The following is a 24,707-nucleotide window of genomic DNA, read 5'->3' as shown; positions in this document are numbered from 1 at the left end:
CATACCTGAGAGATTTATAAAAAAAAAACTTAAAGGTATGTGAAGTCTACCAATACGCACTTGTCCAGCGCGGTGGACTATGGCCTAATCCTCATTCTGAGAGGAGACCCGTGCCCAGTAGTGGGACAGTAATGGGTATAAATTTGATTGTTTTTTTCCAGGACCCGAGTTCAGGGGTACCCGTACAACCCCTACCGCCGAACCTCGACAGCTTGTTATACAACGAAGCGAAGGACCTATGCACGGAGTATCAAGTGAGTTTCAAATGTGATTAATTGTTGTGCATTTAGAAATTGATCGATGGTGTACAATGTGTGAGTGTTTGGGTGTGTTTCTGTCAAAGAATTGTGGCAATGCGTGTGCTTGTGTGTGTGCTTGAACAGTGTATGTGTGCGTATTTGTTTGTGCGCGGTTGAGATGCGTATGTGAGATGCATATTATGTTTGGGCATAGGTGGGTGTGATGACGAAAAAAGTGAAAAAGTGTAAAAGTGAATGCGCATGGGTGACGTGTATGTGACATACAGTTATGTGTGTGTGTGAGACACAGAGAGAGAGAGTATTTTTTGTTCTTTTTTTTATAATATAGGAGTAGCAGACGAGCATGCAGTCTACCTGATAGTAGGTGGTTACTGCCGCCCATGGACATCTGTAATCAACCCCAGATAGGATTAGATATTCCTACCTGAGGTCGGCCAGAGATGCGCCGCTACCCCTGAGGACAAATCTGGAACGCCTCGGAAAAGTATATCTCCCTTACCACACCCTTCAAACCGGAACACAGCAGCGCCTAACACTGCTGTTGTTAGACAGAAATAGGTGTGGCGGTGGTGCCGCCGGAGTCGAACCACAAAGGGTTCTACCACCTTCAAGATTATTTAAGTGACATGCGTGCAGGCGTGATATGCGTGTATATGTGTGATACGTGTGTGTGTGTGTGTGTGTGTGTGTGTGGAAGTGTGCCATTTAATTACTTTTTGCTGAAATATTTATATAAATTTTCGTTTGGCCCGTACTCTTAGCTGGCCAAGGCGCCAGTGGGTCCACAAGCCGCTCTGTTTGTTTTTTTGTTGTTTTTAATGGCTCACTCACCAATGGTCCACAGCTGGCTAAGGCGTGTCTACTCCAGGCGTTCGCTCGCGGCTCGCTGGGCCAGTGGGTGCACAAGCCGCTGGAGCAGGACCAGTTCGTGTGCGACATCCTCGCCGCCGCGCCGCAAGCGCTCTTCGCGTAGCACCCATAGCTCTGGGTCTCTCAAAAACTGAGGGTTACTACCATCTCTTAAAATAATATTATTTTAATCACACATTGAAATTACTTACCACGTACTCGGTAAAGTAAGATTGTTTTTATAATATTACAATAAGCAGTTTTGTATTATGTCGGTCGAAATTATTGATTCGGTTTTTTGCAGGAAATTTAACTTTTAAAGCAAAATATGATAATTTCAGTTGGTTTTTATAATGGATAGCGAAAAATGAATAAGGGTTTAAGTTTGTTCGACTGCTTATGACGGAACACAATAAAAACCGTGGTGTGCGAACGAGATGACACTAGATTCGGTGTCTCGTTTCCTCTTGGATAAGGAATCGATAAATTACACATTCTTTTACATCACTCGGCATAAATAAAACAATACTGTTTTAAGGAGGTCGTGTTACGCAAAAATAACGTTGATACAATATTGAAATAACACTTTCCTGAACTATGATGGTTTTTTAAAGATGGTGGTAGGATCCCTGGCCGTGTATTGCATACGTATTGTAGCGCCGCGCTAGGTGTTAGCGCTAGAAGTAAACACTGACGCTAGGTTTTAGCGCCGAGTCTGACGCGGCGCTAGGCGTTCTTGTCGCCGAGCGTTTTACTTTTTACAGATTTGCGTAATAGCGACATTATAGATGAAAATATACGCGCTCTGTGTGATTTCTTAGTACTAACTCAGTATAACGCAACTGGACGTCAGGATTTACTCCTAGCGCGGCGCTAGAATGCATTCTGTTTGGCTAGGCGTTTAGTTTAGTCACTGTATGTGAAAAATGTAGTATTAAGCTCTATCTACAGACATGAAGACAAAATCATATTTTTCTGTACAATTTTGACAGACCAATATCGATTTTGTTGTGGAAAACTTCGTTTTTAAAGAATTATGGTGAACATATAGGTGAAAGAAGCCACTTACCATCAAGTGATCTGCTACTCCTGTATTATATAAAGTCAATCTAATGATAAGTGGCTGTCGTAAACATCTGTAATCAACCCCAGATAAGATTAAACTACTAAGTACCTACTTACTTAGTTGGTTAGTTATCTAAGATAGGCGACAGATCCGCCGCTACCCCTGAGGACTAAGCTGGAACGCCTTGGAATAGTATGTCCCTTACCACACCCTTCAAACCAGAATACAGCACCCTTCGAACCACAAAGGGTTGTACCTTCGAAAATATAAATAAATAAATAATAGATAGTATAGAAAGATATGATTTTGTCTGAACCGACCCGTGTCTGAAACGGTCAATGTCTGTAGATATTTTTATCTTTAAGTGTGTTGGTCTCATAATGTTATTTTGTGACAAAATATTTTTTGGTAACTATTTTGAAATTTTGAATTTTATATTCGACGTGTCGCAAATGTTTTTTTTGAGAAAATGGTCATGCAGTCCACCTGATGGTGGCTACTGCATGGACATCTGTAATCAATCCCAGATAGGTTTAAAGTCCTACTTGAGTCGGTCACAGGGTTGCTTTCACTGAGGACGTATCAAGTATTATATAAGCATTTAATTGGGGTTCACCCGGCAAACTTTGTACCGCCTCAAAATCTATTTATCAAATATATTCCATATAAAATATACCCTATGTTACTCGTGGATAATGTAGCTATCGAATGGTGAAAGAATTTTTAAAATCGGTCCGGTAGTTTTTGAGCCTATTCATTACAATCAAACAAACAAAGTTTTCCTCTTTATAATATTAGTATAGATGACAGGAGACAGTGTTGTCTAGTCATTGTTTTAATATTAAATCTAAAGTTTTTCCTATGATATCCACATTCTCTTTAATCTTTTTTTTTTATTGTTTTCGCCTATCGTCTACTAATGATAGGTTTTCTTGATTATTTGGTTCTGATCTTTTGTTATCATTGACAATTGCTTGTTCTACTTCACCATGTCATCAAATTTTATGAAGTTGACTGTTTTCAGCTGTTTGGTTGGCAACACTGGTCTAGATGGTGCTAAAATCACCAAAAGTTATTTATTATTTCCGATTTTTTTTTGCAAAATTTTGTATATTCTAATTCGAATAATTATGTACGCATAGATTGGGTTGAATTTTTGCTTTTTCTGATAAGGGTTAAAAATTAAAGGGTGAAAAGGGGAGGGGTCCAAAATTACAATAGTTTCCTCAGTACTCAAAGTAACGCATCTGTGGGCTCAGGTAGGACCAGTCTTATCTAGGATTGATTATAGATGTCAATTATGTGAACTTGCCATCAGGTGGACTGAATGCTCGTCTGCAAATATTATTTCTGACAAAGATTAGTATATAAGATTACATTGACTTGGGAATAGTGGAATTCGGGTCTTTAAAACGTCTGGACTAAAAGTACTACAAAATGAAAAAGAGCTACAATGGTGTATTAGTAATTTTTGTATGATTTTAATACGAAACTAATTTTGTAATAATATCGTTAACTTGTCAAAATGGTTTGTTTAAATACCACATTACCATCACACCTATTTCTGGTATAACAGCAGTGTTAAGCGCTGCTGTGTTCTGGTTTGAAGTGTGGTAAGGGAGACATACTTTTCCGAGGCGTTCCAGCTTAGTCCTCAGGGGTAGCGCATCTGTAACCGATCTCAGGTAGGACTAATCTTATCTGGGGTTGATTACTGATGTCGATAAGCAGCAGCCGTTTACTCCTAGTTTGCTATTCAATATTATAAAAACAACGTTTTCTTCGGACTTTTTGGTGAATAAATTAAAAATCGCATATCGTGAGTACCCGTTACATAATAAAATGTCTCAATTCTGCGATAATCTTCACAATGTTAGTTGCCGTACTCCGCAGAAACGACTTTACCGATTTTCACCAAATTTTATTTGCATATTCAGTAGGTCTGAGAATCGGTTACTATCTATGTTTCATACCCCTAAGTGATAAGGGTTGTTTACCCTAAAAATTTAAAAAACGGGTCAGCTAGTTTTAGTCTAAAATCATATATTTTTGGTGAATTTTGATCTAGACCCGACGTTCGCTGTTCCTAGGTGAGTGGTTGATTAGTGTTTAATTATAATTATTGTAAGGAAATACCATGTTTCATTATAACACTATATAATCAACCCATTACTGTCCCACTGCTGGGCAGGGGTCTCCTCTCAGAATGAGAAGGATTAGGCCATAAAATATCAACTAAGTTTTCTAGCTCATTTTAAAAATCACTTATTTTATATAGGTCCCCCAATATAAAATATTTTTTTCCAATTTTTAAATAGGTTAATAAAGTAGAACATCTTATATATAAAATTCGCGTGTCACAATGTTAGTTACCGTACTCCTCCGAAACGGCTTTACAGATTTTCACCAAATTTTATATGCATATTCAGTAGGTCTGAGAATCGGATAGTATCTATTTTTCATTTTAAGTGACAAGGGTTCTTCACCCATAACATTTTTTTTTATGGCAACACAACGTTTGCCGGTTCAGCTAGTAATAATATAAAATATATATATGTAGTAAGTTGGTTTTGATATGGGCGTATTAGAAATTAATTATCACTTGCTTAAACGGTGAAGGAAAACATCGTGAGGAAACCTGCATACCTGAGAAATCATTAAAAAAAGTTGTCAATGGTATGTGAAGTCTACCAATACGCACTTGGCCAGCGCGGTGGACTATGACCTAATCCTTCTCATTATGAGAGGAGACCCGTGCCCAGCAGTGGGACAGTAATGTTGACGAATATAATTTGAAATATTTTTTTGTTTTTGCTTTTTTCATCCGATTGTGGAGAGAAATTATTTTGCTTTAAAAGGTGAAATGTGGTATTTTTAAAATAATGTGTGATTGTGATTTAATTTTTAAAAATGTGATTTAGTGTAAGAGAACATTTTTGATTTATAAATAATGGGAACACTGTTATTTCTTTTTATTTCTTTGTGCCCACTGTTGGGCTTCATTTACGACTAAGGATTATATTTTTAATGGATAAATAAATAAAATATGTTTTAAAAGGACAATGCCCATGAAAGTATAGACCGCCGTCCAGAGTTGCATCAAATTGAAACTTATTGTGGACGATGTATAATTAACCAAATACTACCACCAATAATTATTTTTTAGATCAGCACCCGGGTTCTGAAGTTATTTACCGAAATGTTACATAACCTCAAAATCGAAAATATCCGACGATAGATTTATGGTCGGTTTTAACTGATAGTAGGTACCTATAATGTAGTTCGATTAACATATTCCATTTACTTTTAAAGGTAGTAGGTAAAAAAACCTAAAATAATCCTAAAAACATAAAATTATGAATTCCGAGTATAAAATACCGCCATTTTAATTTTTAAGAACAACAATCAACATTTCGTCTTATTTTATCTTAAATGGAATCCCCTGTTCAAAGAAACTATTCTGATCGACAAACTATGTAAAAAAATCAAAAAATAATTGTAATATTACTTTCATTTTGTCGCATGAGAAAAATCAGTACCAAGAATGGGCATTCTCCTTTGCTAAGATGTGAGATGACATAGTATTTCAAAGGTATTATTACTATATAGGTACTATATGTTTCGACTCCGGCGGCACCACCGTCACACCTATTTCTGTTATAACTGCTGTGTTCTGATTTGAAGTGTGGTAAGGGAGACATACTTATCCGAGGCGTTCCAACTCCTTTGCATCTGTGACCGACTTCAGTTTGCATTATCCTATCTGAGGTTGATTACTGATGTCCGTCTGATACCTTTACAATTATATAAAATGACTAGTTAGAGATAGCCAATCGAATGTGACCGTACCAGATAAACTAGTACTTAAATATTTAAAAAAACAAAACCCGACTGCCTAAAAATAATAATGTAGCCTACGTCACTCCCACAATTTAGAGGAATCCAACGACACCTCATATGTTAATCCGTCAAGCCGTTTGTGCTGCAGCGTGACAAAGAACATACATACACATACACACATACACTCATACACACACACACACACACACATACATACATACGCTCGAAAAACATTACCCACTGCTGTTAGATCATAGATAAGTATAGATATCTCACCGCCTTGTAATTGAAGGAAGCCATGAAATGGCTTAAATTTCTGACAACTCTGTCAGCCATTTAATGGCTGTCGTGGTGTAATTTACGCGGAACAATGCCGACATGCGCAGTTAAGTTGTGCAAAAACACGAAATCGAAGAAAAGGTGCGGAGAAATGTCGTTTCATTCGTAAATTGTCTAAACACTACATTTTTTTAATATTTTTCAAACACGAAAATAGATGATGTGATAATTTCAATTGTCAAAGCTGGTTACATTTTCTTGTTAGGAGTGCGTAATCTTTACTAATCTATGAGTCAGATAGAAATCATAAGCAGTAGCACTACCATGAGTTCACAAAAGTATTACTCGCTAGCGACTGCGTAAAATAAATATATGAAAAATTGTACAGCGCCTCTGGTGGTCACTCGTAGAACTAAAATCCGTAGTGTGAGCCACTACATACGTAAAAAACCTATCGAAATCAAATCGCTAGCGAATGTCATTATGATCTATTGCCATACAAATTCGGTCCCATGAGTCATTAATTTGACAGACGTTGTCAAGAAATACCGTAACGATAGTAGTTATGTTATTCACTAGCAAAATGACAATAGTTTTCTATTTACCATTTCTATAGTGGCGTTTCTATGCCAACTCATGGTAGTGCTACAGATATTGGAAATGCATTCGATTTGCCGTGTGTATGACAGAGCCTTCAAAATAGACTAATTTTCAAATAATAATAATATTTGATAACATGACAGCAATAAAATCAACACCAAATTTGTTCAAATAATTATTATATATTTATATCACAAAGAATGGAACACTAGTATTAAGAGAATTAGTTTATTGAGAGTATTAGTATTTTTAAAGTATTAGTATTTAAAAATGGAACACTAGTATTAAGAGTATTAGTTTTAGTATTAAAGTATTAGTCCTAACTAATATAATAAAAGCGAGTGAGTTTGTTTGTTACACTTTCCTTAACTATATAACCGATTGTCATGACATTTTTTACACACGTTGTCAGGGGTTCAGAAAAGGAAATAGAGTAGGTTTTATCCCGAAAACAAGTACCGTTCCCGCGGGATAGACAGGGCCGGATTTAGAGGTCTAGAGGCCTTGGGACAACAAAGGAGTGGAGCCCCCCTGGCCCCAAATTATTTTACGAATAAAATGATCAATTTTTTCAGTTGAGTTTTTCAATAAATATTTTAATGTGAAACGCAGGTAAGATTCTTCTAATATTCATGTTTGTACAAAGTACTGTAGATAAAGGTAAAACAGCGAAAAAAATATCAAAGGAAAAGATATATTTTTTTTACTAGTGTTTACTAGTCGGAATTAAAAAAAAATCCGACGTCTCTATTGTGGGGGCCCCTCTTTTATGGAGGCCCCGGGGCTGCCGCCCCGGTTGCCCTCCCTTAAATCTGGCCCTGGGAATAGATAAAACTTTCTGAGCCCGAAACCGAAGGTAAAAGGTAATAATCTAGATTAGATTTAGTGTGTTATTTATCCACACATAGCATTTGTAAACGCCAAACCTCTACAAATACAAAGATGTGGACGCGTCGCAAATAGCTTGCGGCGAATACTCTTTGATTTGCTAAAACTGACACTCCTTTGGATCTACAAGCGCTTGCACTACACAAACCAAGGCAAACGCTCTGTCCACACGTTTGAATTTGTATGTTTGTTGAAGTTTGGCAAGCGTGTGGGCGCGGCATTTATTTTTAATACGAACCACAGAGCAGGTGTCAAATAGAAATGACTTGAAAATTTTTAGTTTCAAAGTATGGGCATTAAATAAATATCAATCCTGGTCCTGTCTAGTATGTATGTAAAATTAAAATTATATCCAAAATTATCGAAAAAAAGATTAAATATTAAATAATAAAATAAATCGTAATTAATTATTATAGAATGTAATGAAATGTTTCTTAATTGGTTCTTCAGATATGAAAAAGTTTAAAAAAATATTGTCAAAAAACAGTAAGTATTAATCTTATATATATTTCTTATGTGCGTGTGTATGTCACTGAACTCCTCCTAAACGACTGGACTGATTTTGATGAAATTTGTTGTGTGTGTTCAAAGGGACTTGAGAATGGTTTAGATTCACAATTTAGTCCGTGGGAAAGGTTTTTTTAATTAATTTTTAATTCGTAAGTAGTTGCTTTTTTTTGGAATGTTTCACATTGGGTTCGACAGACTTGGCTACCATCGCAGTTTCAAATATTAAATAATAATCTATTTTAATGATAGTTTCTCCCAACAGTGACATACACACGCACATAAGAAATATATATATATAAAGATACAGTAGGTCTGAGAATCGGCTACTATCTATTTTTCATACCCCCAAGTGAAAAGGGTTGTTCACCCTTAACATTTATTTATTTATATGGCAACACAACGTTTGCCGAGTCAGCTAGTTTAATATCATAATTGTGAATAAGGCAACACAACTTATATTATTACTGGAAGGATTCTTCTTGTTACTTTTATTTTTCTCGTGTATTTCTAATAAAATAATGTGATACTTAAAGATGCAGTATTAAAGTTTAAAATTAGCGAACAACTAATAAAATTTAACATAAAAATCTTCAGTTCCAACACTCCTGTGATAGCCATTTTGGAAAGTACTTAGTCAATTTTATGTCAGTACATTCAATAGCTTATTTCTGTCGGTTTCATATGACGATATGCATTTTAAAGTTTTACACATTCTTATATAACGTGTTAGCAATTTATAAAAATAAGTACAAATATTAGAAAAAAGTCTTATGAGGCATATTATAACTTTAGGAATATTAATTTAATAGCTTTTGCCCGAGGCTTCGCTCGCGTTACGAAGTAATATTTTCATCCCCTATTTTATCCCCTTGGGGGTAGAATTGATCAAAATCCTTTCTTAGCGGATACCTACGTCATAACATCTGCCAAATTTCAGCCCGATCCGTCCAGTGGTTTGGGCTGCGCGTTGATAGATCACTATGTCAGTCAATCACCTTTGAGTTATATATATTTAGATAAAAGTATTATGTGGCATCTAAAGCCCCAATTTATATCCCCAGTCAATCAAAGTGTCGTGTTATAAACATATTCTACACATACTGTTGCTAAGCCAACTGTTTTATCAGTAGATTTACTGTTTTTATATGCTATCCTTGTGTTATGTTTTGTTTCCCTTATTGTTTTATCGGGTCATCTAATATAGGTAATGTGCAGACAACCTGTTTTTTCGTCGACAAATACGCATTTTAAATGTTCCTGTTTATTTATTTATTTACTCTTTATTGACCATGTTAAAAACAATGTGGTGTGCAAAAGGCGGACTTAATGCTAAATAGTTATCTCCCAGTCAACCTTAGGGATGTTCAGAAAAATTAAAGGTGGTACAACTATACTAAAAAAAAAAAAATAATAAATAGTTTGGCCCCAACGATCTATTTTCGCCAGAAAAATACGTTCTGAGGACTTATCGGTTACTATTTCTTTGTCTACGTGAATATTTCAATAAATTTTGTGCAACTTTAACTGTTCTCTGTTTTTTTTTAAGACTACTATCTACTTTTTAGTTCTACGATCTACTTTTGCACGACTCATGATGCGAAGCATCAGAGAGTGCTTTACGATCGAAAAAATTTTTTCGCTTCATTTTGGCGGCTATTTTTATTATTATAGCCTTGATAGTTCACGGAATCAAGATATTTTGCATACTATTGTCGAGATAATTTAATGGAGATTAATTCCATACTTTTTAAAAATTGATTTACTGCAATTGAATCGGAAAAAAACACCAAAATAGGTCAAAAAATTTTCCTGTCCGTCATGTGTGAAACCTGAAAACACTGTAACTTGTGAAAAAATCCATCATTTGAGTTAATTTTTTTTTTTTAATTCTAATCGACGATTGTAGGTCACTGAATGCGAATGATTAATTAATTCAGTGTCGTTTAATTGCAATTAATAAAAAACGAAAACTACAAGACTGTATATCTATAGATATTATGTACATTTATTCCACCAGGGGCGCTTGTGCAGTACCTTCTTCCTACTACAGCTGTTTTTTCGGCAATTAATTTTGAACGACTTAAGTTATTTTTATTTTTTTTTTATATTTCATAATTAAATGAGCATTATGAGTCGTGCACTTTTGGATTTTCCAAACTTTTTAGTTTACAGAAGGGTTAGTAACTGTGTAATGTGTATACAATATTTTGACAGGCAAGGCCCAAGATGTAAAGAAAAAAGTTATAAATAAAAACTTTGCTAAACATTTTATCAATCTATATTATTTCATTTTGCCACAGACCGTGTCTGCATAAATGCTCCATGATATGGAATTCATAATGACCAAAAAAAGTAAATATAAAATATCAGATTGGTTAGCAATATTACTAGACCCAATTGGTAGGTAAATTAATATGGATCAATAAAATAATAGTTATGTCATATCAAAACATTTTATAGTGCTGTTTAACTATAGATATACGAAGATATTAATTAAATAAATATGTATAAAATAGTATTTCAATTAAAATCATGATTACCTATTGCTACCTAGAGTATGTCTACTCTTTATCTGGTCTGTGATTTTAGCGCACAATAAACAAATGATTCCAATGTTTTTGTGTTTTATTTTACCCTTTCTCATCCTCGCTTCCTAATCGTAATTCTTACTAATAATAATGCAATGTGAGTTTGTTTGTTTGTTACACTTTCTTGTCTTAACTACATAATCGATTGTAATGAAATTTTGTACACACGTTGTCAGGGGTTCAGAGAAGGATATGGTTCCTTTTATTCCGAAAAAAGTACCGTTTCTGACGGATAGATAAAAACCTCTGACGGTTAAAAGCTAGTGTTAAATAACATGAAGATTGTAGAACCTAAATATATAAGTAGGTATATATTTTTTTAAGTTACTGCACACGTGGGATCCTACTTCGCAAGTAGCTATAGTCGGCGCCAAACTGCTAGTCCGCTCTGAAGATGTTGCGGGCAGGTACTTATCTATGCGAGCAGGTGTAGTCATACACCTCAACTGCGACTTATTTCTATGTTCAGAGCGGACTAGCAGTTTTACGCGGACTATACCATTATATCTACGTACTTTCTGAAATCATGCTCGGTTGGTTGCTTTGCCTGGGGTTATCGACAGTTAAAACTTATAAATGATATGTTATCATTACAAACATGTAAATATAACCTGGCTAATAAAAAAACTTAGGCATATTATTGAACCATTGTTGTAATTTTATTATTCCCGCGCAAAATCAACTCAAACGTCAAGAGCGTTCTTTTTTATGCTAATTCATACAATCGTACCAGCCAGTGACCACAAATAGGCCCTTATTATTATAAAAATAATAATAAGTACATATACACATCATAAAAATAACACAAAGTGATTAATTGAAATTATACGAGTACTATAATTAAATAATTTGAATATATTTCTAATAATATGTAGTCCGACCAACTTTTCTATATACTAAACAAATATAAAAACCTATTATAATAATGAAACCATTACGCTTACAGTATTTATTGCCTAAGGCTATATTAAGCTGTAGAGACATAAGACTTATTTTTTTATATTTGGATAATTTTATTACAGATTATTTCCACCGGTACGTTACATTACATGGCTTGTTACAGTAATTAATCAAATAAAAAAATAAACAAGTGTGATTCAGATTACGTCAAAATAAAGGTTCATTTTATTGTTAAAAAGGAAGTTTTTGTTCTACAGTATTGTTACGATATTGTAAAACATTTATCTAAGTAGGTAGGTATAGGAAGTAATTTAATATGACGTAAAAAAGTTGATTACAAATGACGGCGCTGAATTACCAGGTGGACTACACACTCGTTTAGTACGGACATAGATTAGTAAAGATACTTCGCCGCCTTGAAATTGAATGAAGCCACAAACGGCTTATTTTAGTAAGTTCTTTTTTTGAATTCTTGACAAATAAAAACATTTTTAGAAAAAAAATTACGAATAAATAACTAATACTGCGTAATTTACATAATAAATAAATAATTATTTCAAATATTTTAGGGACATTTTAGCACTGAGACGTGGCAAAACAAACGCAACTATTTCAATTCTCAAAACTGGGTACAATTCTTGTTAGGAGTGAGTAATCTTTACTAATCTATGAGTACAGACTTCAATTTAATAAAAATATAGCATTTAAAATCGTAAGACACGTAAACTACCATAAATTATCAATAAATATGTCAAGGCGGAGAGTATTAGATAATGAATAGTAGATGTAGGCATTACGTCTTCAACTAAGACTAATAAAATGGTAGACAACGCCTCGAACAAAGTGTAACGTATTGAATTGTGAGGATTTATTCAAAATCAACAGGATTTTTATTGGATAAAGTAGCAAACTCTGTATAAAAAAGGATTTTTCTCTGAAACCGATCATTCGATCTGATCTACTCTTGAGGAATTAGCTTGTATGAGACAACCGCCGTCCTTTCCAGAGAAATGGAAGAACTACTACCTCATTGAGTGTAAATATAATTGCAAGTCCTGTAAGAAAATTACATTCTGTTCACAACTCCTATTATAGCGCTCAGTCAAACTACAAACCACACATACATACGTCTGCTTAGTAACAGTGTTAAGCGCTGTGTTCTGGTTTGAAGGGTCTGGTAAGAGAGACATACTTATCCGAGGCGTTCCAGCTTAGTCCTTAGGAATCTTATGTGGGGTCGATTGCAGATGTCCATAGGTGGCAGTAACCACAAACTCGTTTGATACTTCGATATCATTTAAAAAGTCTTTCTTATTTTTAATCTGAGCTCTGGAGATAATTTTGCTGTACTTGTTTACCTTGCCGCGTTATCACTATTACAAGTATTTGCTCAGCTCTCCGTTTTACTTTATATTTTTCCGATTTATTAAGTAAGTAAATGTGCTTTGCTTGCTTTAAATTAAAATACAATATAATCGCAGTTTAAAATCCTGTCGTCTCTATCTACGAGTAGGAAATCAATGTTAGAAATTATTATTTCTTTACATGTTATGGTTTTCGGAAAAGTAATTATATAATCAGCTACATTATTTTATTTATAATTTTTTCGTGTTAATCTTGGTATTTTTACTTTAAATATTTTAATTGTTTTTTTTAATTGTATTGTAGTTCCTCTGAATAAATGTATACTCTTTATGTCAATGCTAAAATAAAATGAGTTACTTATTAAAAAGGTATAGCTTCATGAGCGATTTATCAATTTGCCTAAATAAATAGTCTTTTTATTTTTATTTTTATTTAATAACATTACAATCTCAAAAACAAAACCTTATAATTACTACTCTCTACTGAACAAAGAAATACATTCTACTTTGTAGTTTTTATACAGCAATATCAAAAAATATAACTATGAAATAATAGTACATTACAATACGAGGACGAAAAATTTTTTTCTGACAAGTGTGAGTTTGCAGGCCGAGCCGCAGGCGAGGACTGCAATCACACGAGTCAGAAAAACATTTTTCGTCCGCGTGTTGTATAAAATTTTATATTACGGGGTCGGAAATGGGGGTTTTGCGCACGCGAAGCGTGCGTAAAACGTCCATTTACGCACGCCGTGATATAAAACATATTATGATTTTTATTTAAATACCCAAGTAAAGACATAAAATAAACTATGTGTAGCGGAAACTTTATCTCGTATTATTACAAATTACAAGTGGTTATTTAACCAGATATGATGATAAACTCAGTTCACGATAACCCGGGCTGTGTAAAACAAGTTATTCGTGTGCTCGCGAATAAAATTTAAAAAATAAGTCATGGCGCCAAAAGGATCACAGGAAGTAATAAAATTGAACAATGGACAAACTATTCCTGTACTGGGATTGGGGACTTGGAAGGTACAATTTTTTTGTAAATACAAGATAAAATTTTGATATACTTATAAAAAATACTTATATTTACTTCATTGTGCAACATTGTGAAAATATTTCCATTTCCATTTAGTAAAAGTATGATATACAAAGTATACAAATAAATATTGATTTAAAAAATAATTCGCCAAGTACGAGTCGAACTCGCACATGGAGCCTTCCCTACCACCAAATATTCATTATTTTTTACTTATTTTTATTCATTTTATCATTTTCAATAATATTTAATTATATCAATCAACAATAGATGGTGTTGGAGTGATGAAGAATGATACATAAATTTTCAACAATATTTAGTTATATTACACAAAAATATATGACGTTCAATGAGAGTGAATGGAGAGTGAATGTGAAATGGAGTGATGATCAATGATAATGATACGTAAACAACGTATAATAAAATTAAAATAACTATATTAAAATATGTTTTATGTTCTTATTTGTATTTATTATAATACCAGTTATAGTAGTAAACGGATTATAAAATTTAAACCGTTTCCCTGGTACGGTGTAACAGTTAGATCGAAAAATAGCGAAAAATACCGGTTTGTTGTATGGAGACCCCCTTTAATATTCAACTTTATTTTATTTTTAGTATCTGTTGTTATAGCGGCCACCGTTATGCATCCTCTGTTAAAATTTCATGTGTCTATCTATTACGATTCCGGAGATATAGCCTTGTAACAGACGGACAGACAGCGAAGTCTTAGTAATAGGTTTCCGTTTTTACCCTTTGGGTACGGTACCCTAAAAACAATTTTTAATTGATTTTCGAGATATAAGGAGTCTTTAAATCTCAGATTAGGGAAAATAAATCTATACATTCAAACTTTTTTTGACTAATCTGATAAAAAAATTAACTAATAAGTTTATTAATCTGTAAAACTAGAAAACTTATTTTCTAAAACGTCACATCTTTCACTCACATTACACGTCACTCAAATTTGATTTACGTTTGTTTGTACCGGCATTTCCAAGGGTAATCCGTAAATAGTAAATACTTTATTGATTTGTAATCAATACTTATTTCGTAAAAGTTATGGCGTCGAAAGTCCTTCGTCTTAAGTTCAATAATGGCTTTGAGTGTCCCATACTGGGCCTCGGGACATGGAAGGTAAGTAAACATGTTTATAAAGTACAATTTAACCTGTTAAGGTTTTTTTTTATAATATAGGAGTAGCAGACGAGCATGCAGTCCACGATGGCAAATGGCTACTGCCGCCCATGGACATCTGTAATCAACCCCAGATAGCATTATATTCCTACCTAAGGTCGGCCACGGATGCGCCGCTACCCCTGAGGACTAAGCTGGAACGCCTCGGAAAAGTCTGTCTCCCTTACCACACCCGTCAAAACGGAACAGCAGCGCCTAACACTGCTGTTATAACAGAAATAGCTGTGGCGGTGGTGCCGCCTGAGTCGAACCACAAAGGCTTCTACCACCTTCTCAAGCATTTATAAGTATTGGTAGTGGTTAAGTCTGGTCTCTAAGTTGGGAAGTCTGCGGTGTGAATCCCAGCCACTTGAAGCAATATGTGATTGTTTTTTTGTAGAACTGTTCTATAGTTGGTTGGTTCGGAATTGGTTACAGATACACTGCTACTACTACTAGTAGCCACTTACCATAAGATGAACATCTTCCTCACTATCTACTTTAATCTTATATAAAAAGATATACAAATATTCTTCGAATTGAGTTGAAAATCAATGATAAACCAAAATAATATGTCCGGTACAACTACTTTATGACCTGTCAAATTTGATGTTGATTTTGGGTTGGGTTGGGTAGCTCATAGTGTAACTTCCCCTGTGAATGGGGGGCTGCGGGAACCCCCCGTTTCTTTTAATGAATTTTTAAATTTTGAGGTTACCTACTTATTTCATTAGGAATTAAGACTAAAATATTAGGGGATGCACATGATATTGAAAGAAACCAACCCCCTACATTTCACCCCCTCATAAATAGTCTATAAGCTTGTTCTAGAACAATTAAAACGGCAATTTAAACCCCGAATTTGAGTATACTAAGGTTGACGGAACCCTGCTTTGCGGCAATCATTTTTTTTATATTGATTAAACCGTCTAACCAGAACCTAACCAACTAATTCTTTTTTTTGACACTATTTGTCCAATTAAAACATCAATTTAAACCTAGAATTTGATTATACTAGGTCCGTTACACTAGTTATAGTTATCACCAAACTGCTAGTCTGCTCTGAAGTTGTTGCGAGCAGGTGTAGTCATACAGTTTGCTATGGCGACGCGATTCATTTCTGTATTCAAAGCGGACTAGCAGTTTTACGCTGACTATCAAATGGACTGTATCATTTTCTACTTGTACACTATAAAAAATGTTATATTTAAGTCGATATAGATATCATCGTGTCTTAGTTCATGTGACTTAGTATTAAGATAACATAGATAATATCAAACAAGCCCATAAATATTATATCAGATAAATTCAAGATGAGGTTTAACTCGATTGACATGGATACAAAATCCCTTAATCTTTACAAATAAGAACTGTACTTTGTAACATGAGATATTACATAAGATTACGATTGCTTTACAAAAACAATTTCTCGGTGTTAGAATCCTCTGTGGTTCGACTCCGGCGGCACCAAGCCACACCTATTTCTGTTATAACAGCAGTTTTAAGTACTGGTGCATGCTCGTCTGCTACTCTGATTTATGAAAAAAAATAAAAAGGTTGCACTCCGGGAGTGCAGACAGAAGTGAAAACTTTCGAAACCTAACCTGAATAATAAAATATAAATAAAACATGAAACTGACACCCATTGACATATTTTTTCTATGGTAACACCGGATAACACCTTGACTTTTACAGTTTGCTTTGCTGTCGTACGAATTTTCGATCAGGCCACGTGTCCTGACGTGAGTTACACATTTTTTACCCATCACGAAAAGATCACAACTCCACTAAAGAAGTTTTCACTTCAAATACAAAAAATTTCAAGTCAATCAGGGAAGTGGGTCAAATTGAATATGCAAAAATTGACCTGAAGTAATATACATACATTGCAAATTAAATAAAAGTTTGTACAAAAATACTGAACATTCACTTGAAAATAACTAAAAATTATTATTTGTATTATGAATTTGACATTGTGCACTATTTTGAATGTAAAATATAAAATACTAACTGACCCGGCAAACGTTGTGTTGCCATATAAATAAAAACATGTTAAGGGTGAACAACCCTTCTCACTTAGGGGTATGAAAAAAAATAGTAGCCGATTCTCAGACCTACTGAATATGCATATAAAATTTGGTGAAAATTGGTAAAGCTGGTTCAGAGGAGTACGGTAACTAACATTGTGACACGAGAATTTTATATATAAGATTTGTCACCATTTATTACTACATTCTGGCAATAATTAATTTTCATTTCATTTAAAGGTAGAACTCTTTTTGGTTCGACTCCGGCGGCATCACCGCCACACCTATTTCTACCTAATAACAGCAGTGTTAGGCGCTACTGTGTTCCGTTTTGAAGGGTGTGGTAACGGAGACATACTTTTCCGAGGCGTTCCAGCTTAGTCCTCAGGAGTAGCGGCGTATCTGTGGCCGACCTCAGGTAGGAATATCTAATCCTATCTGGGGTTGATTACAGATGTCCATGGGCGGCAGTAGCCACTTACCATCAGGTGGACTGCATGCTCCTATATTATATAAAAAAAGAAGAAAATTTCAATTCATCACTCTTTCTAGTCCAAACCTGGTGAGGTGACGCAAGCAGTCAAGGATGCCATCGACATTGGGTACAGGCATATCGACTGTGCATTTGTTTATGGCAACGAGAAGGAGGTAGGGGAAGCGCTGACGGCTAAGATCAACGAGGGAGTGGTTAAACGGTAAGGTTTTAGTGATGTATGATGGTTCTAGGGGGTTGGAAGATGGTAGAAACCTTTGTGGTTCGACTCTGGCAGAACCACCGCCAAACCTATTCTGCCTATTTATAGTAGTGTTAAGCTCTGCTGTATTCTGGCTTGAAGAGTTTGGTAAGGGAGACTTCGAGGCGTTCCAGCTTAGTCCACAGGGGTAGCGGCGCATCTATGACCGACGTCGGGTAGGAATATCTAATTCTATCTTGGATTGATTATAAATGTCCATGTGCAGCATTAGCCACGTACCATCAAGTGGGCTGCATGCTCGTCTGCTACTCTTATATTATAAAAAACAACAATAATAATAAAATTGAATATCTAATATTTCAATAGAACTTTATCCTCATTTAATGGAACTAATTACAGCGAGGACCTGTTCATCACCTCCAAGCTATGGAACACCTTCCACCGGCCTGACCTGGTGAAGGGTGCGCTGCTGAAGACCCTCGAGAACCTTCAGCTGAAGTACCTCGACCTGTACTTGATACACTGGCCACAGGCTTACAAGGTATTATATAATCACGGATTTGGTTTTGTGAAGGGATTTTTTTGCTGATCGAACATATCGTCCCTTACAAACAGAATATGAAACAATCTATTCATCCCATAAAATTGTATGATACTTGTGTGAAGGATAATATGTTTAAATGGTGTCTTAGCTTTTGATAGAATAAACACACACACATGCTCCGTCACGCACATGTGTGCGTTGTTGTCATGTACACATTTACACACAAAAATGCATGTACACATGAAATTGATACTGACTCATTTACTCATATATGCGGCTTCATTAAAGATGCACACTTACATACATTCGCACATATAGGCTCACGTGTGTTTAGAAATGCATATCCATACAGAATCTCACAAACGCACTCTGACACACACGCACATACGCACGCAAGCACGCACACAACACACACAGTCTGAGTAACACATCATCATCATATCATTACTGTCCCACAGCTGGGCACTGGTCTCCTCGCAGAATGAGTGGTTAAGAAAGTCGGCCTCTCGATCGAGGGGTCCGAGGTTCAAATCCCAGGCACGCACCTCTGATTTTCGAAATTATGTGCGTATTAGAAATTAATTTTCACTTGCGAAAACGGTGAAGGAAAACATCGTGAGGAAACCTGCATACCTGAGAGATTTATAAAAAAAAATATCTCAAAGGTGTGTGAAGTCTACCAATATGCACTTGTCCAGCGCGGTGGACTATGGCCTAATCCTTCTCATTCTGAGAGGAGACCCGTGCCCAGCAGTGGGACAGTAGTGGGTTGATGATGAAAACTATTTTTCTCTACCACTACAGGAGGAGGGTGAACTCTTCCCAACGGACGAGTCCGGCAAGATCCAGTTCTCGGACGTGGACTACGTGGACACCTGGAAGGCGATGGAGCCGCTGGTTGCCGAGGGTCTGGTGAGGAGCATCGGGCTCTCCAACTTCAACGCGGGGCAAGTGGCTCGCGTGCTGGAGGTTGCTCAGGTCAAGCCTGTCGTCAACCAGGTGAGTTGTGTCCGGGTTTAAAGTGCTACAATTTGACAAAAGTGACACAATTTAAGAAAATCGCAGCAATGAAGCTCATTTACTTAAAAACGTCCGTTGTAAAAGTGCTACAATTTGACAAAAGTGCCACAATTTAAGAAAATTGCAGCAATGAAGCGCATTTAGTGAGAAACGGCCTTAGTAAAAGTGCTACAATTTGACAAAAGTGCTACAATTTGACAAAAGTGCTACAATTTGACAAAAGTGCTACAATTTGACAAAAGTACTACAATGAGTCACTTACGAAAGTTCGTCAATACATCGACCGAATTATGTAACAAACCGTCCGAAATAAAACTGCTACAATTTGACAAAAGTGCTACAATTAAAAAAAATTGCAGTAATGAAGCGCATTTACTAAAAAAACGTCCTCAGTAAAAGTGCTACAATTTGACAAAAGTACTACAATGCCGCGTATTTATTCTTACGTTATCGTAATTGGTACTAAGAAAGTGAAAGCGTCCAAATTAAAAGTACTACAAAGTTAAAAAATACAAAGTTAAAAATACTACAGCTACAATAGCGCTTGTAGAGTTATTTGCATTACTGTTATTCACTAACTCAAGTATGTTTCAAAAAACGTCTGAATTAAAAGTACTACCATTTGACAAAAGTACTACAATGGCGTGTATTTAGTCAATCAGGTGAGTTACGCCAAGTATTCCCTGTGTCGTGGGTGCCATGGACACACACACAGACATACACAAACACCCAGACCCAGAACAGATATTCAAATTTAGCATGCAGATGTCTGTCTGGCCTGAGAACGAATCCAGAACCCTTGGAATCCGCCACGCAGGTCGTCCAAGGTAAAAGAAAGTGTTGTATTTAAAAAAAAGTGCAATAGTAACCCGGCAATATTTGTTTCCACTACTGTATAGTCCGCGCCAAACTGCTAGTCCGCTCTGAAGTTGTTGCGAGCAGGTGTAGTCATACCATTATGTACGAGCTACTGCGCGTACACGTGATGCCAATAATGCGTATTGGCAAGTTTTCGTATGTAAGTGCACACATATAGACATTTCATGCACACTCCCATAGTTTCACAGTCATCATTTTTACATATTCTACCATAGATTACGAGTAGTAAAGATCACTCACTCCTAACAAGAAAATGTACCCAATTTTGAGAATTGAAATAGTTGCGTAAAAAAGTTTTTCCACGTCTCCGTGCTAAAATGTCCCTAAAATATTTGAAATAATTATTTATTTATTACGTAAATTAGTTATTTATTCGTAAATTTTATCTAAAAATGTTTTTATTTGTCAAGGATTCAAAAAAAGAACTTACTAAAAAAAGCCGTTTGTGGCTTCATTCAATTTCAAAACGGCGAAGTATCTTTACTAATCTATGTATTCTACTTAAATAAATTAGTGTAAAACCGACACTCATCGGAATTGGTTTTATTACGCTACCTTTCCCCCAAAACTGTTATCTTAGTTCCTACTACGTAGTGAACGGTACACGTTATATTAAATTTTTGCAGGTGGAATGCCACCCATACCTGAACCAAGCCCGCCTGAAGCAGTACTGTGAAGCCCGTGACATACTCCTCACGGCGTACTCTCCATTGGGGTCTCCGGACCGGCCGTGGGCGAAGCCCGGGGAGCCGCAGCTCATGGACGATCCCAAACTGAAGGCGCTGGCTGATAAGCTGGGCAGGACTGTGGCGCAGGTGCTCATCAGGTGAGGTTATGTTGGGTAGTGGGGTTAGGTGAGGTTACGTGAGGTAGTGACGTCAGATGAGGTCATGTGCAATGAGGTCATGTCTGGTTAGAACGAGGTGAGGACAGGTTCGATGAGGTCACGTCGGGTAGTGACGTCAGATGAGGTCATGTCGGGTTGTGAAGTCAGGTGAGGTGATGTCGGGTAGTGGCACTAGGAGGCCCTGTCCAATGAGGTCACGTCGGGTAGTGGAACTAGGTGAGGACACATCGGTAGTGGCACCAGATGAGGTCACGTCGGGTTCGGTGAATCATTGCGCAATTTTCAATATTAACTCTAAACGATCAATAATATTGTACAATATAATTGACCGTTAAGGCGGCCTTTTACTTTAAAAGTCTTCCCTTCACAGCATCACAGCACAGCAGATTAGTAAAGATTACTCACTCCTAATAAGAAAAGTTAACCAGTTTTGCCAGTTGAAATTGTCACTGTCATGTATTTTCGTGTTTGAAAAATATTAAAAAAATGTAATTTTTAGAGCATTTACGAATGAAACTATATTTCTCCGCACTTTTACTTCGATTTTGTGTTTTTGCACCACTTGACTGCGCATGTCGCCATTGTTTCGCGTAAATTATGCCATGACAGCCATTTAAGCCATTTAATGGCTTCCTTCAATTGCAAGGCGGTGAGATATCTATAATTATCTATGTTTCACAGATACCAGATCGACCGCGGCAACATAGTGATACCGAAGTCCGTTAACAAGGAGCGCATAGCGTCCAACTTCGCGGTGAGCGACTTCAAGCTGTCCCAAGAGGACCTGGATCTGATCAACAGCTTCGATTGCAACGGACGCTTCGTGCCGATGACTGCGTGAGTTGAGAATTATATAGGAGTAGTAGACTAGCATGCAGTCCACCTGATGGTGTAGTCAGCGCCAAACTGCTAGTCCGCTCTAAAGTTGGTGTAGTTATACAATTTGCTATGGCGACGCGATTCATTTCTATATTCAGAGCGGACTAGCAGTTTTATGGATTTTAAGTGGCTACTGCCGCTTATGGACAGTAATCTACCTCGGATAAGGTTTTTTAATAATATAGGAGTAGCAGACGAGCATGCAGACTACCTGATGGTGGCTACTGCCGTATGGACATCTGTAATCAACCCCGGATAGGATTATCAATAGGATTAGATTTGATCAACAGCTTCACACGGCAAAAGTTGTGTTGCCATATAAATAAAAAAATGTTAAGGGTGAACAACCCTTATCACTTAGGAGTATGAAAAATAGATAGTAGCCGATTCTCAGATATACTGAATATGCATATAAAATTTGGTGAAAATCGGTAAAGCTGTTTCGGAGGAGTACGGTAACTAACATTGTGACACGAGAATTTTATATATAAGATTATGTATAAAGTATTCAAAATAATTAATCATATGCTTCTTTTATTTTCAGATCATTCGGCCACAAGTACCATCCATTTGAAAATGACGAATTTTAAAAGTTGTTTATTTTAAGTAAATAAATATATGTTACCATAATAACAATATAATTGTTATATTCCTAATATTAAAGTGATATATTCCATAAGTTTGGTCGTTTTTCTTAATCCACTACTGTAGCTTTTCTACATTTTCCACTGTCAATAATCAGTCTATTCTAATGTTTTGCCTAGATCGACATTTGACAATAATATAACTCAAAGGTGACTGACTGACATAGTGATCTATCAACGCACAGCCCAAGCCACTGGACGGATCGGGCTGAAATTTGGCATGCAGGTAGATGTTATGACGTAGGCATCCGCTAAAACAGGATTTTGATCAATTCTACCCCCAAGGGGACAAAATAGGGGATGGAAGTTTGTATAAATCTTCTTAGTTAATAATATTACTTCGTAACGCGAGCGAAGCCGCGGGCAAAAGCTCGTTTGACAATAATTTCATACTAGAAATTGTTCAATGTTGATCTTTGGTAGGCATACCTTTAAAGGATTTAAGAGTTGTAGAATCACTGCCTATGGATATCTGTAATCAACCCCAGATAAGATTAGATTCCTACCTGAGGTCGGCCACAGATGCGCTAACCCTGAGAACTAAGCTGGAACGCCTCGGAAAAGTATGTCTCCCTTATCACACCCTTCAAACCAGAACACAGCAGCGCACAACACTGCTGTTATCAGGTAGAAATAGGTGTGGCGGTGGTGCCGCCGGAGTCGAACCAGAAAGGGTTCTACCACCTTCAAATGATTACGTGATTACAAATACATGAACGGCAGTAGCCACTTATACTCCGCGTAAAACTGCTAGTCCGCTCTGAATATAGAAATGAATCGCGTCGCCATAGCAAATTGTATGACTACACGTGTTCACAACAACTTCAGAGCGGACTAGCAGTTTGGCGCGAACTATACCAGGTTGACAGCATGCTCCTTTGATACTTCTACATAACAAGAAAGGCAGATAGATTGATTATTAACAACAGCCGTAAATCAATAAGTTTATCCTCATTTACCAAGCGTTGGAACAGGGGTATATCAATAAAACAACAGTATCCTAAGTAACATATTTACTAAGTTTTAACATTAAATTTGTTTAGCGCGCCATGCATAAGCCTCATCAGCTCTTGGTATAGCAGACAGCTTCGACTCGACGGCTTGCAGATCTCCCTGTGGTCCACATTGACCCCACAGAGGCCGCCGATACCTGGGTCTAGAAATATAAACGGCAATTAGTTGCATTCATAACTATTATACATACCTTATCAATATAATACCAAAAAGTAAAATACTTGAACAGTTGGACAGTGAAAGCTTTATACGTGAATGTCATAGATAAGTAAAGATTACTCACTCCTAACAAGAAAATGTACCCAGTTTTGAGAATTGAAATAGTTGCGTAAATAAGTTTTGCCACGTCTCCGTGCCAAAATGTCCCTAAAATATTTGAAATAATTATTTATTTATTAAGTAAATTGTACATTGTAATTGTAAATTACGCAGTATTAGTTATTTATTCGTAAATTTTCTCTAAAAATGTTTTTTTGTCAAGAATTCAAAAAAGAACATTTGTGGCTTCATTCAATTTCAAGGCGGCGAAGTATCTTTACTAATCTATGGTGAATGTTAAAAAAACATAATATTCTTTGTTTTGTTTTATAGGATGTAAGTAATCATTAATTATTTGATTTCTTAACAGTATTAAAAAGTGCAACAATACTGTGTGTGTGCTTTTTAAGTAAACCTGTTATATTGTAGGTTAGAAAAAAATATTTATTAAAAATATAATTACAATTTTAGTTTAGTGTAGGAAGTAATTTTCGACTGTACAGTAGGTTTGCTTTTTAATAGTACAAAAAAT

The 24,707-nt window shown here is 36.0% G+C and overlaps 3 protein-coding genes across 10 annotated transcripts in view; 2 read left to right on the top strand and 1 right to left on the bottom strand.

Moving 5' to 3' along the window:
- The window catches only part of Adar (Adenosine deaminase acting on RNA), a 59,087-nt gene extending 57,420 nt beyond the window's left edge, over positions 1-1,667 (top strand). For all 5 annotated transcript variants that reach the window (XM_073085089.1, XM_073085085.1, XM_073085086.1 and 2 more), the window contains 2 exons: positions 162-254; positions 1,105-1,667. In XM_073085089.1, coding sequence (XP_072941190.1) covers positions 162-254; positions 1,105-1,233 — 222 coding nt within the window. In that variant the 3' untranslated portion in view covers positions 1,234-1,667. The remainder of the gene's footprint in view (positions 1-161; positions 255-1,104) is intronic.
- A 12,361-nt stretch (positions 1,668-14,028) lies between these two features.
- On the top strand, positions 14,029-22,938 carry LOC140751318 (aldo-keto reductase 1B). Of its 2 annotated transcripts, none has more exons than XM_073085226.1 (7): positions 14,029-14,182; positions 17,948-18,090; positions 18,490-18,631; positions 19,439-19,633; positions 21,160-21,359; positions 22,062-22,217; positions 22,804-22,938. In XM_073085226.1, exons 1-7 carry the CDS (start codon positions 14,102-14,104, stop codon positions 22,847-22,849), a joined length of 963 nt encoding a protein of 320 aa, XP_072941327.1. In that variant the 5' UTR covers positions 14,029-14,101; the 3' UTR covers positions 22,850-22,938. The 2 variants fall into 2 exon arrangements, with proteins under 2 accessions (XP_072941327.1, XP_072941329.1); XM_073085228.1 differs by lacking the exon at positions 14,029-14,182 and adding an exon at positions 15,123-15,329.
- Positions 22,939-23,901: 963 nt separating this feature from the next.
- The window catches only part of LOC140751291 (uncharacterized), a 32,669-nt gene continuing 31,863 nt past the window's right edge, over positions 23,902-24,707 (bottom strand). For all 3 annotated transcript variants that reach the window (XM_073085185.1, XM_073085187.1, XM_073085186.1), the window contains exon 10: positions 23,902-24,059. In XM_073085185.1, coding sequence (XP_072941286.1) covers positions 23,920-24,059 — 140 coding nt within the window. In that variant the 3' untranslated portion in view covers positions 23,902-23,919. The remainder of the gene's footprint in view (positions 24,060-24,707) is intronic.

This window comes from Epargyreus clarus, unplaced genomic scaffold (genome assembly GCF_041222505.1).
Source record: "Epargyreus clarus isolate Ecla_fem2 unplaced genomic scaffold, WU_Ecla_fem_2.2 ptg000022l, whole genome shotgun sequence".
Classification (NCBI taxonomy): Eukaryota; Metazoa; Arthropoda; class Insecta; order Lepidoptera; family Hesperiidae; genus Epargyreus; species Epargyreus clarus.
Note: the sequence above shows the minus strand (reverse complement) of the source record. Positions and strands in the feature narration are given on the sequence as shown.

What these genes read in the sequence shown, in the direction of transcription:
- LOC140751318 (XM_073085226.1), top strand. Translation starts at nt 14,102, where the DNA reads ATGGCGCCAAAAGGATCACAGGAAGTAATAAAATTGAACAATGGACAA. An exon ending in GTGGCGCAGGTGCTCATCAG is followed by an intron (nt 21,360 to 22,061) that starts GTGAGGTTATGT and finishes TATGTTTCACAG; the next exon opens with ATACCAGATCGACCGCGGCA. An exon ending in CGCTTCGTGCCGATGACTGC is followed by an intron (nt 22,218 to 22,803) that starts GTGAGTTGAGAA and finishes TTTTATTTTCAG; the next exon opens with ATCATTCGGCCACAAGTACC.